This window comes from Dipodomys merriami, unplaced genomic scaffold, assembly GCF_024711535.1.
Source record: "Dipodomys merriami isolate MVZ:Mamm:240054 unplaced genomic scaffold, mDipMer1.0.p SCAF_7, whole genome shotgun sequence".
NCBI lineage: Eukaryota > Metazoa > Chordata > Mammalia > Rodentia > Heteromyidae > Dipodomys > Dipodomys merriami.
In genome coordinates this window covers 49,746,279-49,764,196 of record NW_027206290.1, presented here as the reverse complement: position 1 = coordinate 49,764,196, position 17,918 = coordinate 49,746,279, and the positions used below count along the sequence as shown (strand labels likewise).

Below are 17,918 nucleotides of genomic sequence, written 5' to 3'. Positions count from 1 at the left end.
TTCCCACCCCTCCCATCCCCTCCCCTTCCTTTTTCCTCCCCTTTTCTTCCCCTCCCTTTCCCTATTCTTCCCCTTCCCTCCTCTCCCTTCCCCTCCCTCTCTGCTCCCCTCCCCTCTTCCCCCTCCCTTTTCTTCCCTCCCTTCCCCTCTTCTTCCCCTTTTTTCCCCTTCCCTCTCTCCTCTCCCCTCTTCTTCACCTCCGTCCCTCCCTCCCTCCCCCTCCCTCCCTCCCCCTCCCTCCTTCCTTCCTTCCTTCTGTCCTTCTCTCTTTTCTTTCTCTCCTTTTCTCTTCTCTTCATCTTCCCTTTCCCTTCCTTTTCCCTTCCCCTTTCCCTGTCCCTGCCCCTTTCTTCCCCCTTCCCCTGCCCCTTACCCTTTCTCTCTTATCTCTTCTCTTTTTCTTTCCTTATTTCCTATTTTCTTCTTGTTTTATTGCTGGGATTTGAGGCCTTGCCCTTGCAAAGCAGGTGCTCTTCAGACATATCTCCCAGTCCTTTATGATCTCTCCTTATTTTTCAAATAGGGTTTTACTTTTTGCCCTGAACAGCCTGGACCATGACCACTCTATTTATACTTCCCAAATAGCTAGGATGATTGGTCAATGCCTTTGGTTGAGATGGGGGGAGGGCTGTCTAGTGAATTTTTTTGTACCAACTGTCTATCCTACAGATTTCTGCCTACTGAGTAACTAAGATTACAGGCATAGCCATCATACTCTACTCTCTACTTTTAAACATTTCTGTAGGACCCATCTGATGGTGATAAATCTCAGTTATTGCTTATCTTAGAAAATATTTCTTCTTCATTTATGATAGATAACTTTGCTTGATGTAGTTTTCTTGGTTGAAATTTTCTTTCAGTATTTCAAATGTATTATCCCATTCTGTCCTAACATGTTATACTTTTGTAGAGACATTTGCTGTTTGTCTAATGGCAATTACCTTGTAAGTGATTGATGATTTTGTAGTTTTTAGAATTCTTGCTTTGTATATTAGTTTTGACAGTTGGACTACATTATGCCTTCGAGATCTGCCATTTTTTTCAGATCTATTTGGGGGCGTTTTGAACTTCTTGCACCTGGATGCCCATATTGTTGAAAGGTTTTCTGACTTTTCCCTTCCTTTCTTTTTCAAACATCCATATTGTGGTTGGTCTTAAGCCCGATTGTAGACTAGTTCTTATAAACATTGAAACATCTTCACCTTTCTGAAATGGACAGAATAAATGTGAAGGTCCATTCTTCATGTAGATTTATGTATAATACAGCTGCCTTCATGACTTCTGCTGAAGTTAGACCTAGAAATTCTTATATAGTTTTCTTCTTTCCTTGTCTTTCTCCTCTCTCTTCTTCTACTTTCAGCTTTTCACTGGGGAAACTAATCATTTAATTTTTCAAACTAATTTAGACTTACAGAAATAATTTTATTTACTCTTCACCTAGCTTCTTATAATGCTAGTATATTCTACAATCAAAGTTCAATTTCAAAATTGACAAAATAAAATTTTTGGGTACTGGTGGCTCACATTTATACTTCTAACTACTCAGGAGGCTTAGACTGAAGGGTTGTATTTTGAAGCCAGACCAGGCAAAAAAGCCCATGAGACTCTATCCCCAATTAACTAGCAAAAAGCTATGCTGGAGGTGTGGCTCAAGTGATAGAGCACCAACTGCGCGCAAGCAAGCTGAGGGAACTTAAATTCAAGCCCTGTAACCAGAAAAGAAGAGAAAAACATTAACATAATACTAAGATAACCAATATATACAATTATGCAAATTCTACTAGCTGTTTTCATGAATGTATCTTTTCTGTTCCAGGATTCCATTATCTTATATAACTTTGACTCTTTTAAAAGAATATTATTTTGTAGACTTCCTATCAGTTTGGGTTTATTTGATGTTTTTCCACATCAGAATGAGGTTATACATATTTGGCAAGAATATGATAGGAATAATTTTGTCTTTTTAATGTATCATAGAAAGGCATTCACAATGTTAATATGTCTTATGTTGCTATCCTTAAACTTTTGATTAAGGTGTGATTGTGAGGTTTCTTCATTATAAAATTAACTTTCCAAAATGAATAAATAAATAAGTAAATAAAGTTATCTTTCCAATTGTAGTTAATAATGTCATGGATGAAATACTTTGAAGTTAAACAAAAAATTCTTTCTCCTCATTGTATATAGTATTAGGGATTATTTATAGAGTAGATTTTGTCAGTGACAATTATTACTTTGATTTTTTTTGAGAAAGTATTTTACGTGCAACCCAGGTTGACCTCCATCTTTTAATCTTACTGCCTCAGCCTCTGGAGTGCTGGGATTATGGTTGTGTACTACTATACTTGGCCCTCGTTTAATCTTAATGTTGATTTTCTTCACTGCTTTGATTTCTCTTGTTATAAAGAGCTGTTCCTTCTCTACATGTGTTTATTTATTCAGTTATTGAATTATTTAAGTATAGACTTATGGATGGATTATTGTATTCTGTAGGATAAAATGCAGTATCTTTATAGTTCAGATGGCTCTAGCTTTAGCCATGTGTTAGTCCTTCAGATTAATACCTATGTTTCTTCAACAAACCTCCATCCATTATTGAGCATTTTTAATTTTCAGAGACCATAAGATATTTCAGGTTCGTCTTGAGTGTTACCTGTTCCAGCCTTGGAATCAGTCACTTCTCTAAGAATTTCTATTTTTTTATTACTGGAAATAGTACAGAAAGCAAGATCTGGTAATAGGTATGATACTGCTAACTGGAATGTCATTATTAATAGGACTTCTCAGTATATAGAGCTAGAACATACACATTTAATAAAAACCCATAATATCGACATTTGTATTACTGTCTGTATATATGTACTAAAATGAGTTCATATGATTCTTTTGATTCCAGTTCAATTCCATGGTGATTTAGCTTTTTAAAAGTTGGAACTAGGGCTGGGAAGGTGGCTCAGTGGTAGAGCGTTTGCCTTGCATGCCTGAGGCCCTGGGTTCGATTCCTCAGCACTACATAAGCAAAAAGAAAAAAGCCGGAAGAGGCGCTGTGGCTCAAGTGGTAGAGCGCTAGCCATGAGCTGAAGAGCTGAGGGACAGCACCCAGGCCCAGAGTTCAGGCCCCACGACCGGACCCCCCCAAAAAAAAACATTTAAAAAAGTTGGAACTATAAAATAACCCCCTTAATTACAGGGTTATAAAAACAAAAATTATAATATCTCTTACCTACAAGCATTTATTTATTTGTTTGGGTCTATGAGTTCCAGATTTGTTAACTCACACTGCTGGAAGGAAACATATTACTGACTATATTTATGTTCATTTTTACACTTTTTTTTTGTTTTCAGCTTTGGAGTATCCAATAAAATACTCTTTTATTCCGCATCTCCTGTACTATAGTTACATTTTACTAAAGCTATTTAAAATTTTTTTGTATTTCATTTTTGGGTTCTCTCCATATCCTGATTGATTTTTTTGTTGTTGTTTTTGCTTTGGGCATGTGAAATATTACTGTGAAGTTCTAGGAATCTGACCTTTATAAAACAGTACACTAGAGAAAGCATGACTTCCTCCTCATCTCTGTTCTACTTCTCCAGTTCCCACTTCCCTCTCCTTCTGTAACTTACCCAGCTACCCCTGTATAAAACCAATGTTTATAACTTCAGGCTTTTTCCTCTTGAATTTCTTTTGCTGCAATAAATGGATACATGTGTATTTCATTTAATCTCCTTTTTTTGGGGAGGGGGGGGTATGGTCGTGGGGCCTGAACTCTGGGCCTGGGCGCTGTCCCTCAGCTCTTCAGCTCAAGGCTAGCACTCTACCATTTGAGCCAGAGCGCCACTTCTGGCTTTTTTCTTTTTGCTTATGTTGTGCTGAGGAATCGAACCCAGGGCCTCAGGCATGCAAGGCAAGAGCTCTACCCAAGGGCCACCTTCCCAGCCCCTTATCTCCTTTTTTACAGTCATTTTGTATAGATGTTCCTTGGCACGTTGCCTTTTCTAATCACTTTATATGAATTCATAGGTATATATGCAGTTTCAGTTGGTATTATCAAGTTTTTATGTCAAAAGGCTGTAACAATTGCATTATGACCAACAATGCATAAAGCTGCTATTCCCACATACTGAACAACAGATTTTTTGTATTTTTTTCTGGTCTGATAGATGGGAATTATTATTTCAATATTTTTAAAATTTATGTTTTTGTAATTAAATATGTTTGAATTTTATCCCTTTATAGCCATTATATATATTCATCCTTAATTCTCAATTTTAATAATTTTTTGTTTCATTATATCTTTGTGGCATGCATTATGAACATTTTCTAGTGTGTCAGTTGTCTTCTGACTTTGTCCTTTTCTTGTCATGTATTTTTCTTTTTAAATAGTCAGATTTGTTAGTCTTTTATTTTATTGCCCTTAGATTTGGAGTTAGAAAGTTCTTCCCTACAACAAAATTAAAGAGGTTCATACTGGGTTCTGGTGGCTCTGTAATCCTAGCTACTCAAGAGGCTGAGATCTGAGGATTGTGGTTCAAAGCCAGCCCAGGCAGGAAAGTCTGTGAGACTCTTATTCCAGTTAACCACCAAAAAGCTGGAAGTGAAGCTGTGGCTCATGTGGTAGAGTGCGAGTTTTGAGGGAAAAGCTCAGGGACAGAGTCCAAGCCCTGAATTAAGATTTACAAATACCTACTTCTAGTGTCTCTGTCTTTATTTTTGCACTTAAATTACTGGACCTTTGGAGTTTAATAAGAATCAAACGTTGTCTTTATCTAAGCGGTTGTCTCTGCTCCATTAATTTAATGGTCAGTATTGACTTAAGTGACTTCACATGCCACTAATTCTGGACTTTCTGTTCTCTTCTGCTCATCTTTGTACTTGTTTATACATTTCAGAGAAGTCTAGTTAAAAAATTTAAGGTACAGTTTATTCCCAGTAGAATGACTAAAATAAAAACAAAAACAGCAGTAACAAATGTTGACAAGTATGTGAAATCTTAGAAAGTTCATTTGATGATGGATTAAAAAATGGTGTTTTAGAGACTGTATCAGTGACTGAAAAGTTAGTTATCATACTAGGAATATACTCTTAGATTTATAGTTAAGAGAAATATAAGAATATACCCAATCAAAAATTGCATTTTATAACTTTATTACTTATAATAGCCCCAAAGTAGAGACAAGTTAAGTCTCTATAAACTTACAAATGTAGACAAAATGTAGTATATGTATATAATAAAATATTCAGTCATAAGGGGCTGTACCAATACTTAAGAATGTTGTCCCTATTATAGGCTAAATGTAGGTAATATATTGTGTGATTTAATTTATGTTCAACGTCTAGAATAAGAACATTCTTAGATACAGAAAGTAGATTACTGGTACTGGTTTCTAGAGGTTGGGGACTGGAAATAGAGAGTAATTGCTAATATATATGAGATTTCTTTTTGGGATTAAATTGTTATAGAACTGGATAGTTGTGGTAATGTACAACTTCATTCCATTTAATATACTACACCCATTTAATTATATACTTTAAAGAATGAATTTTTGATATGTGAAGTATATCTCAATTTAAAAGTATTTATGAGCACAGGAAGGAACTTCCTGAAAAGTCCCAGGGTCACAACAAATTGGAGAGAGACTCAACAAATGGGACTACCTTAAAATAAAAAGCTTCTGCACAGCTAAATCTATCGCAACCAAGCTAGAAAGACAACCAACTAATTGGGAAAAAATATTTACCAGCAATATATCAGACAAGGGGTTAACATCCAGTAAATACAGGGAACTCAAGAGACTAATCCCTCCCAAACCTAACAAACCAATTACTAAATGGGCAAGGGAACTAAAGAGGGACTTCTCAGATGAAGAAATAAAAATGGCAAAGAAACACATGAGGAAATGTTCACCATCCCTGGTGGTAAAGGAAATGCAAATAAAGAAAATCCTGAGATACCACCTTTCCCCAGTCAGAATGTCCCACATCCACAAGTCAGCCAACGACAAATGCTGGAGGGGATGTGGAGAAAGAGGAACCCTATTACACTGTTGGTGGGAATGTATACTTATACAACCACTTTGGAAAGCAGTCTAGAGGGTCCTCAGAAAGCTAAAGATTGACCTCCCTTATGACCCAGTCATACCACTTCTAGGCGTCTACCCTGAACAACAGGAACCAATATACAAGGACACATGCACCTCCATGTTTATTGCAGCACTGTTCACAATAGCTAGGATATGGAAACAACCCAGATGCCCCACCACAGATGGTCTCTATACACAATGGAATATTATGCAGCCGTTAGAAATAACAAAATAATGGCATTTGCAGGGAAATGGATGGAGCTAGAAGAAATCATGTTGAGCGAGATAAGCCAAGAGCAAAGAGACAAACGGTACATGGTCTCCCTGATAAGTGGATGTTAAATCCAAAATGTTAGGTGATACGACAAAATTAACAGGACTTAAGAAACAAAGAACTTCCACTCATCTGGTTGAACCACTACTAAATAACCCCATGCTGCTGATCACATGTATGGTGTATTTGTGTACACCGTTATATGTTATAGATCATGATAGACAATTTGCTCCAGGAAAGTTAGAATGAACTTGTGACTTTAAATGAGCATCATTATTCCACAATACTGTGAAATTTGGGAAATTGTGTAATCACTTAATCACAATAAAAAAAACACCAAAAAAAGTATTTATGAGTGGGAATGGAAAGATTATGCTCTTGGTAAAAACAAACAAACAAGCCCTTCAAAGGATATGTGACCAAAAGTAAATCCTTGCTGGGCACTGGTGGCTCAAACCTAAAATACAAGCAACTCAGGAGGCTGAGATCTGGGAAATTTGGTTTGAAGTCAGCTTAGGCAGACAAATCTTCAAGAATATTTTAACCAACAAAAAGCTTCACTTCTGGTGAAAGTGTGGGCCTATGAGTGGAAGTAGATGAGCAAGTACACAAGGGCCAGCGCTCCAAGTACTTACACACACACACACACACACACACACACGTGTGTGTGTGTGTGTGTGTGTGTGTGTGTATGTATGTATGTGTGTGTTGCCTACCAAACTTATTTTGAGTCTTCCTAGTCCTAGTATGTATTTATAAAGCCACTTTTCCCTTTTAAATATAAATTCAGGCATACAGTAAATTTTATTCAACAATATATACTGACCATCTTTCTCTGATATCATGATACTCTCTATTGTGACCATATGCTACTAATGAGTGTTAAACTATTTTTTAGGTGTTTTTTTTTTGTATTGAAGAAATGCTCAGAGACCACTGTAGATACACTTCCTAAATTTGTGCTTATTTAGGACAATTTCCTAGTTGAGAATATCACTTATTTTTAGCTCTTTGGATAAATATAAATTGTATCCAAGTTTAAAATAGTGTATATTAAAAGATTAAAAGGTACCAGTTGTGTATGTGGAGAAACTATCCTTCAGTCATTTGGGAACAAATGTTACTAAAATTTTATGTTTTCTTCTTCAAGTATTTTATAATGTACAAATAAAAACATGTATATTTAAAATTCCAGCATAATTGTTTTATATTTTGTCTTTGAAAGCTATTGATCCAAAGAAAGGTTGCTCTAACAGTGAATGATATTATCTCCATATTAAGCATTGAGCTTTTTTTTTGTATGTGAAAAGTCAAGAACTTTTCAGATTCTTTTATCTGGTCTGAATGTCAAATGTATGATTTGATATGGTTGCAACATCATTAGGGCCTTGATATCTTCAGTTTTGTTGATGTTTTGGTGGTTTCTAGTTGCAATTTAGAGCATTTAATGAAAATACTCTTAGTTCTGATGCAGAATGTGGTTTAGAGGCCTAGGAAGATAGCGTCTCAAGGAATTGATTGGGAGGCAGGAGCAAACCCAAGAGTAAAAATGGCTATCTCCTAGGATTGAAGAAGTGAGGATTTAAAGGAGCTTCTTGGAAGTCACAAACTCAACCTGGTTTAGAAAAGAATGAGAACAATTTAACTGGCTCATATAAATGAAGAGGTCTGAATTTGATTCAATGCTTACTTCAATGATATCTTCAAGTATATGTCTACCTTGAATCTGCTTTTTTAAAATTAATTTTATGCTTAGTCAGGTGTTCTTTCAGTTTAGGCATTAGAAAATTTGTCTGAATTAGAATTTAAGTCTGCCAAGTTTTGCTTTCATTCAGGTATACCTCTTCCTGATATTTCATTAAGTCTTAACAGTATTGACCTGACTGTGGTCACAAAGGATGGAATGATTTGGTTGGGTAAGTCTTAGTCAAGTGTTAGTCTTTGAACAGTGTGATGTGACAGAGCTGGCAGGATAGGATGATTTGATCTGCTAGGTTCTGGCAAGGCCTTTGCTTCAACTTTATATTTGTAGAGTTTCATCACCTAGATTAATATTTGACTGAATAACGGGGAGGTATTTATATAACATGAATCAGGAGTGTTGGGTGCTTAGAATTCTGCCTACCACAGTAAGATTCTTTTTTTGGAATATTTGTATGTAAATAGTTGTGCAAAGGAATTGCCATTCACCAAAGCAATTTATGAATACAGTGTATCTTGATCACTGTCACCCCTTTCAACATTTTTACCCACCCTCCCAACCTACCCCTTTCCTCACTTGTCTTAATTTTAGTGTATATATGTATGTATGTATGTATTATGTATGTATGTATGTATGTATGTATGTATGTATGTATGTATGTATGTATGTATGTATGTATGTATGTATGTATGTATGTATTTTGCCTTTTAACAAAGGTGGGTCAAAACTTTTTACGTAAAGATCCAGAATCACAACAAATGTAAGAAAGATTGGATTAAGTAAGATTGTATCAAACTAAATAGAAAACCCACAGAATGGGAGAATTTTACCAGTTATACATCAGACAAGGGCCTACCATCCAAAATATACTTAACCCCCAGCCAAAATAAACTCAAAGAAACAGCAACCCAATTAATAGACGTGTTTAGTGACTTCTCAGAAGGGAAAAAGAATGGCAATAGATACATGAAGAAATGTTCAATATCTCTGGCCATAAAGGAATGCAAATCAAAACAACATTGAGATTTTATCTCATCCCAGTTAGAATGACCAGTATCAAGAAAGCTAAGAATAACAAATGCTGGCATGGATGTAGCCAAAGGTAACCCTGTTACACTGTTGGTGGGAATATAAACTTGTTCAATCACTCTGAAAAGCAGTATGAAGGTTCCTCAAAAGACTAAACATAGAGCTTCCCTATGACCCAGCAATCCCATTCCTGGGCATTTGTCCAGTAGAGCACAGTAAGATTCTTTTTTTTTTTTTTGTCGGTCGTGGGGCTTGAACTCTGGGCCTGGGCGCTGTCCCTCAGCTCTTCAGCTCAAGGCGAGCGCTCTACCACTTGAGCTACAGCGCCACTTCCGGTTTTCTAGTGGTTTATTGGAGATAGGAGTCTCACGGTCTTTCCTGCCCGGACTGGCTTTGAACTGCGATCCTCAGATCTCAGCCTCCTGAGTAGTTAGGATTACAGGCGTGAGCCTCCAGCGCCCGGCTCACAGTAAGATTCTTGATGTATGAATTTTATTTCTGTAAAGCAAGTGATTGACATTGTAACTGGGGAGATGGAAAAAGAGAATGCCCTGATGAGCAGGGATGATATTTGGAATAAAGATGACAAACTGAGTTTTAGTAAAGGTTACATGTGAAAGTTGGATCTCAAGTGTTGATTTATAACTCTATGTGCCTACTTAAGTCTTTGTGTAGCCCCAGGGATATATGTTTCATTCTGAAAACTGTTGCATCTGTGGTCACAGAGACACCTTGATGAATAGGTAAATCATAGCAACAAATAGAGCTGACAGCTAGAGGGATGGGGTTGGAAGGGTTACAACAACAAAACCCCTGATGCCAAAGCATTGCCTCTCTTTTCTTCTGTCCTCAGGCAGGCTTCCCTCCCCCTGCAACAATATTCTATTTCCACTCTAGGGAATAAAGAAATCTGAAGTCACAGCTTGCTCTTATCCTTACAGCTGTAGCGGTTGCCTAGTAACCAGATTTCCCCTCTCCTTGCCTTGTTGCCAAGGAGAGGGGAGAAAGGTAGAGAGAGGAGCGCACTTCTGAACCTCTTAAAAGCTATTGTCCTTCCCACTCCACATAGGACTTATTGCTTTGGGGAGTTGGGTGGACTGCTAAGGCTGGTAGTTTAGGTTCCTTAAACAGGGAGCCTGGTTCTTTTGCTCCAGGCAGCTAGGAGCAAGACTACTCATGGGCACATCTCCTTATGGAAGGAACCATGACAATATCCCCTTTTCATTTTGGCCTGACCTAGGACAAACAGAGAATGTACAGATGCTCTTGCGCCTTGGAGCAGACCCCACTATTCTCAATCGACAGTCTCGGTCTCCTGTGGATGTCCTGAAGAGGAATAAGAACTTCAAAGCCATTGAGAAAATCAACAGTCACTTGGAAAAGCTGGCTACATGTTATAAAGACCTATCAGGTATAGCTACAGTTGTTTTGTTTTGTTTTTTTTGTTTTTTGTTTTTTGGTGGGTGGTTGGGATAAAATTGGTTCTGTGATACTAGATACAAATTAGGTTATCTCTTCTTGATATACACAGATCGAAGTGAGACTCCTTGCTTTCCAGTGTTCAGAAACTTAACTTTTTAAAAAAAAGACAGAGACAACTTTTACTTAGAGATATTCTGGGAACATTTCCCATCCTACCTCTGGAGAGTATGGATGATTTCTCCATGCATGCATAGAATAGAAAATGACAAAAACCAAGGCTACTCCTCAGAAATAATTACTGTTGACAATTTGAAATACTTTGATCTCCATTTCTTGATTTGATTGCTATGTTAGGTAAAACATTTAGGTGTTAGTCCTATTTGCTGGGATTTATCTTGTAATATCACCAGTATCATCTACATCCTATTCCTTAACTCTTTAAGTTTTTCATGCTTCATCTATTGACCAATTCTAAAAATTGAAAGCCAGTGGGTAGCATTTTCATGATAGTATGATATACATATAAACATTCTTAAAAATTTAAATTGTTATTATTATAAAGGTGATATACAGAGGGGGTTACAGTTACATAAGTCATGTATTGAGTACGTTTCTTTTTGGACATGTAACCTTTTCCCTTGCTCTCTCTCTCAGTTTTCCTCTCCTGTCCTCACCACATGGCTGGACCTATAAAAATGAATTACTGAATGTCCTGAAACTTTTACTTTTAAAATGTAATGCCCTCTAATAATTGTAGTTTAATGAAACATGGATGCATTTCTATGGTTCTTGTTTTTCTTGCCCTTATATATGACTTATGTGGCTCTTGTGATCTGCATAGATTTTTTTTTCTTGATCTACTAGAGAACCTACTCAAATTAACCTATTCCTCCTCATGGAAGAGGTATAGATAATATAGTTAAGGATTCTTTGAAAATATCTTTATTTTATTCCCACATTGGATCATTTATTTGAATATAGGCATTGAATTTTAGTTATAGCAAGTTACACTTTCCCTTTGCATTTTACCATCTTTGAAATTAGAATGTTTTACAATAGTAACATGTCAGTTTAATTGCAACCTTTACTGTCTGTAATATTATGTTCTATAGCCCATATATCTTTAGATTCATACACTATACTATATATAACCTTGTCACTTTTACATTTTACATTACATTTTACATTTATAAAGTATACTATATTTAATCATGTCACTCATGACTGTGAAAAACGCTTTAGTTGCTACTGATTAGATGTCTGATGTCCTTCTCATATCTGCCTCCTCTGTAGTGGTCCCTATTCTTGAGTTCTGAAATTTCCTTGGGAAGAGGAATCAAGATGTGGTTCTTCATTCATTTTTCTAGCTCAGTACTTGCCTGGTCCCTTTGAATCTCTTTCTTATCTCAGAGAAAATATTTTCAGTTGTTTTATTCTTTTCTATTATTTCTTTTCTCATTTTTCCAGTAGCATTAAGTGGATGAAATTATTGAATTGGTAATATATCCCTTTGTTTTATATTTTTCATTTATAATTTAGTTTATGTATTGCTACATTTTTAAAGCTGGAAAAATCATGGTTTTATTTTCTAAGAACTATTTTTTCTGATTGCTTCTTGTAGCTCCTTCTTTCCTTCTTTCCTTCTTTCCTTCCTTCCTTCCTTCCTTCCTTCCTTCCTTCCTTCCTTCCTTCCTTCCTTCCTTCCTTCCTTCCTTCCTTCCTTCCTTCCCTCCCTCCCTCCCTCCTTCCCCCCTCTTTCTTTCTTTCTTTCTCTCTCTCTCTCTCTCTCTCTCTCTCTCTCTCTCTCTCTCTCTCTCTCTCTCTCTCTCTCTCTCCTCCCCCCCTCTTTTTTGTCTTTCAGATTGAACTCAGGGTTTGGTATTTGCTAAGCAAGTACTCTACCACTTGAGCTATGTCCTGAGCCTAACATCTTATTCTTGTTTTGCATTTGTCCCAGCTTTTAAAATTGCATTTAAGAATATTATTACCTGTTTGAAGAATATTTTCTTCCTGAATCATGCATGTTAGTTTCAGGGATACTTGTTTTTTTTCTTGCTTCTCTTTTGCGCTTTTCCTTAATCTTCTGTCTTTGGTCTGATAATATTTATGAATGAAGGACTAATTGATCAAAGTGTATGAAATCATTATTGTTCATATCTTGTAGATATTTAAATTTGTGTTTCACCAGAAACACTCCCTCCCATGAATGGGTAGGTGAAAACAGTCTGCAAGGGATATGTGTTGGGAACAGGAGACAGTTTGACATGAATGATTACATCTCTCTACTTGTGTTTTATTTTTACCTATTTACTTTAAATATTTTGTGTTTTATATCTGGCCATGATAGTGAGGAGAGAGAAGTCAATTTGTAGAGGTTTTTTTTGATAGATGTTCAAGTTGTGATATACCAGTGTTTTGTTTTTTAAAGAATTCATATTTTAATGAATTGTGATTTTATTTTATTTTTTTTGCTGAGGTAGGGTAAATAACAAACCACTGTGAAATGCCTTTTCTGTTTCCATAATTTGAGAAATTTAAAATAACTAAACATGTTACTTTGTTCATGAATTTCTAGGTTTGAAAATAACAGTAACAAAAAGGATCACTAGTTAGTAGTAGAAAATCCTAATTTATTTTCAAGATTATCTTTTATTCAGATTTTATGTTTAGTATCACAGTTTTTTAAAATGTATCATTTGTTTAGTTTTTAACAGTTTAATTGTTTGAATATCTGCTAATCCCAAACATACTCCATATAAGACAAGTTTTGTTTTTCTTGTCTGTCCTTCCTTCCTTCCTTCCTTGAAGTCCTTCCTTCTTTTCCTCCTTCCCTCCTTTCCTTCCTTCTTCCTTTCCTTCTTCCTTCCCTCCCTCCGTCCTTCCTTCCTTCCTTCCTTTCTTTCTTTCTTTCCTTCCTTCCTTCTTTCTTTCTTTCTTTCTTTCTTTCTTTCTTTCTTTCTTTCTTTTCTTTCTTTCTTTCTTTCCTTCTTTCTTTCTTTTGTTCTTTCTTTTCTCTCTCATTCCTTCCCTCTCCTTCCTTCTTTCCTTCATTTCTTTCTTTCTTTCTTTTCTTTCTCTCTCCTTCCTTCCTTCCTTCCCTCCCCTTCCTTCTTTCCTTCCTTTTTTCCCTCCCCTTCCTTCTTTCCTTCCTTCCTTCCTTCCTTCCTTCCTTCCTTTCTTCCTTTCTTTTTTCTCTCTCCTTCCTTCCTTCCTTGAAGTCCTTCCTTCTTTCCCTCCTTCCCTCCTTTCCTTCCTTCCCTCCTTTCCTTCCTTCCTTCCTTCCCTTCTTCCTTCCTTTCCTCCCTCCCTCCTTTCCTTCCTTCCTTCTTTCCTTCCTTCCCTCCCTCCCTTCTTTCCTCCCTCCCTTCTTTCCTTCCTTCCTTCTTTCCTTCCTTCCCTCCTTCCCTCCCTCCCTCCCTTCTTTCCTTCCTTCCTTCCTTCCTTCCTTCCTTTCTTTCTTTCCTTTCTTTCCTTTCTTTCTTTCTTTCTTTCTTTCTTTCTTTCTTTCTTCCTTTCTTTCTTTCTTTCTTTCTTTTCTTTCTCTCTCTCCTTCCTTCCTTCCCTCCCCTTTCTTCCTTCCCTCCCCTTCCTTCCTTCCCTCCCCTTCCTTCCTTCCTTCCTTCCTTCCTTCCTTTCTTTCTTTCTTTCTTTCTTTCTTTCTTTCTTTCTTTCTTTCTTTCTTTCTTTCTTTCTTTCTTTTCTTTCTCTCTCTCCTTCCTTCCTTCCCTCCCCTTCCTTCCTTCCTTCCTTCCTTCCTCTTTCTTCCTTTCTTTCTTCCTTTCTTCCTTTCCCTGATACCCAGGCCTTGCCAGGCAAGGCAAGTGCTCTTCTACTGAGCTATCCCTCCAGCCCTCAAAATTTTATTTTTAAAATTTTTATTGTGAAAATATCGTTCAGAGGGGTTACAATTACATGGGCAAGGTAATGAGTACATTTCATGGGCAAGGTAATGAGTACATTTCTTATCACACATTGTTGCCTCCTCCTTTGTTTCCCCTTCCCATCCCTCCCCATCCCCCCTCCCCCCACCAAAGTTGTAAAGTTTGTTTTTTGACATAATGTCTTGTACATCTCATTGTTGCAATAGGTCCATCTGTATCCCTATTTAAACGATTTGTTTTTTTCCCTTCCCCTCCACAAAGTATACCAACATCAAATACAGTGAAAACAGGGGTTATATCGTGGGGGAGGGACATACAAAGCAACAAAGAAATAATCTTTTTTTTTCTTTTTTTATTGTGAAAATACTGTACAGAGGGGTTACAATTACATGGGCAAGATAGTGAGTACATTGCTTATCAAGCATTGTAGCCTCCTCCTTTGTTTACCCTTCCCATCCCTTCCCATCCTCCCTCCCCCCACCCAATCCTCCCCCCCCAAGTTGTAAAGTTCATTTTTGACATGACAACTTGTACTTCTCATTGTTGCAACAGGTCCACCTGTATCCTTATTTAAACGACTTGTTTTTCCCCTTCCCCTCCACAAATTATACCGACAATGCAGAAGCTCTGCAACTTCATGCAATCCCATTTGTCCAACCTTTCTTTGATTTGTTGCAATAGGTCCACCTGTATCCCTGTTTAAACAATTTGTTTTTTTCCCTTCCCCTCCACAAAGTATACCAACATCAAATACAGTGAAAACAGGGGTTATATCGTGGGAGAGGGACATACAAAGCAACAAAGAAATAATCTTATAAATATGTTAGAAACAATCTTGGTTCTTGATCTTCCACTTTCCCTTCTTTCCCAGTTAAATCATTAGTCTTGGTTTGGAGCTAAGAGAAGACTCAATAGAATTTCAGCTTGCCCCTTTAGAATTCAACTGTACTTGCTTGGCAGAAAACTGTATACAAAAGAAATGTCTAACATTCCAGGCTAGCTGGAACATCACCAAGTAGGCTGGGGTAATGTGTAGGCAATCAAGCCCAAATCCTCCATTACTCAGTGACATTCTTATTGTATGTTTGATTATTTGAAAGTTTTCCAAAGCATTGACCATGAAGATTTTCTTGCCATATTAAAGGAATATTGGAAGACTGTATGGGAACACTAAGTTAAAAGTGAAGAAAACTGATAAACCCAAACAATGATGACTAGTAATTTAGAGTCTTGTATTTTCCTTAAGTTCTCCTAGTGGTAGAACCCCTATTGAAGTCAATCTTGGAGTTTGATTTCTGAGTGTGATTATGTACCAAATATCAGTGCTCCCTTGTAAGTTTGTGTGACTGCATAGGGTTGTAAATGTACATTTTGTGTGTAAGTTTTGCCCAATGCACAAATCTTTCTAGATCAGCTCTCTGCCATATAATTTTTTTTTGGGGGGGGGTCTGGTTGTGGGGCCTGAACTCTGGGCCTGGGCGCTGTCCCTCCGCTCTTCAGCTCAAGGCTAGCGCTCTACCACTTGAGCCACAGCGCCACTTCCAGCTTTTTTCCTTTTTTCTTATGTGGTGCTGGGGAATCGAACCTAGGGCCTCATGCATGCAAGGCAAGCGCTCTACCACTGAGCCACGTTCCCAGCCCCTGCCATATAATTTTCTGATGGAAATGTTTGAACGTGCCTTGTCTGATATGATAGTCATTAGTCACATGCAGTACAGTGCATCTGAAGCATCTGGTGCATCTGAAGAACTGAAAATTTAATTTTATTTAATTAGCTTTTATGTAAATCAGCTACTGGCCACCGTATTTGACAGTGTAGTTTTAGACTTTAGTCCCCTTAGATGGTGGGAGAGTCAAAGAAAAGGGCCTTGGGCAATGAGAATGAAGATGGATTACTTTGTTTTATGGGCCTTAATCCGTTGTATACCCTCAGAGGACAGAAAGAGGCCTCTTCTTTGGGAGGAGCTGCTGCTAAAATGTTTGCACCTTCATTCTTGAGTAGTCTGACTGACTTAATGTCTATGGTCCCAAGTACAGCACCATTAGGACATGAGTGTTTTATACTCAGACAATTTATTCATTCTTTCTTCTTTCTGAAGTTCTCTGTACTCTGCTGATCTCTTTAGTTAGTGATGCTTATGACATCTGGATGGGAACAAAAGGCTTAAGAAATAAATATTTTTTAGGCAGAGTTTTGCTATTCTCTAAACAGGAAATTTCTCAATATTGACATGGACACATCTATTGGGAGCCTATTAAGATGCGGATTTTGATTCAGAAGATTTAGAGCAGGCTCAGACTCACTTATTGCCAAAGTGGTGACCACTTTGAATAGCAAAGTTTCATCTTAAAAAATAGTCAAGATTACAGAATTACCTTTTCTTGCCTTTTGATGGCCACCACCAGAGGGCAACATGTTCACTTTCTCTAGTAGCTGTTCCTGCTCAGCTCTTTCTTTAGGACCAAGAACAAGATTGGATGGAGCTTTTGTCTCACTGCGGCTTGTATTGTCTCTGGTTCACTAGTGCTTTGCCTTTTCAAGTGAGTATAGATCCAAGCCACTGAAACAGAGCTAGATGTTTAAAGTTCTTTTTAAGAGAATGTATGTGATGTAGGAAATAGAATACTGACTTTCAACAAATCTACCTTCCCGGAAAATAATTAATGCATTTGTGAATTGGTCATTAGTCTTTTTATATTTCAAGCATTTATAGTTAACCATTTTTATTTTATAAAAATTAGATTAATATGTTACTTTAGCCTGATGAAATTGTGTGCAATAAAACTACTAGTTTTCCATTTTGTACCTTGAAAGAAAGATTTTGGGCAAAAATGTAATCTTTTTAAGATTTAGTTTTTCTAATACTTTTGAGCATTGTTGCAACATCAGGAGAGCCTTTTCAATTTTAATTTCAAATCTACTTGTGTATATTTTCTTAATATGATTATTATAGAAACATTTTAAAACAATTTATGTAACAAAATTATTGGTTTTTTCCCTCACTTTTAACTTCACATGTGCCAACAGGTATTTTTTTGTTTATTTTATTTATTTATTTATTTTGTCGGCTGTGGGGCTTGAACTCTGGGCTTGGGTGCTGTCCCTGAGTGCATCAGCTCAAGGTGAGCGTTCTACCACTTGAGCCACAGTGCCACTTCTGGTTTTCTAGTGGTTTATTGGAAATAAGAGTCTGGCGGACTTTCCTGCCGGGGCTAGCTTTGAACCATAATTCTCAGATCTCAGCCTCCTGAGTAGCTAGGATTACAGGCGTGAGCCACCCGAGTCCAGCTGAATTTTTTGTTTTTTGTCGGTTGAGGGGTTTGAACTCTGGGTCTGGGAGCTGTCCCAGCTCCTCAGCTCAAGGCTAGCACTCTACCACTTGAGCCACAGTGCCACTTCCTAAATAGCAAAATTATTGTAATTATACTTTTTACATTATAGTTTTATACATTTTAAAATTTCATTGTTTAGTTAATAACCATCTTTAAAAATATCTGTTATTATAGTTTATAAGAAACTTGGTATCAT

General features: G+C 37.0%; 1 protein-coding gene across 8 annotated transcripts in view; it reads left to right on the top strand.

Annotated features, from left to right (window-relative positions):
- Trank1 (tetratricopeptide repeat and ankyrin repeat containing 1) overlaps positions 1–17,918 on the top strand; it is a 112,960-nt gene that overhangs the window by 47,425 nt on the left and 47,617 nt on the right. For all 8 annotated transcript variants that reach the window (XR_011368704.1, XR_011368703.1, XR_011368702.1 and 5 more), the window contains one exon: positions 10,327–10,497. Coding sequence is in view for 5 of the 8 variants with exons in the window: in XM_070006586.1 (XP_069862687.1) it covers positions 10,327–10,497 (171 nt within the window). In the remaining 3 variants the exon portion in view is untranslated. The remainder of the gene's footprint in view (positions 1–10,326; positions 10,498–17,918) is intronic.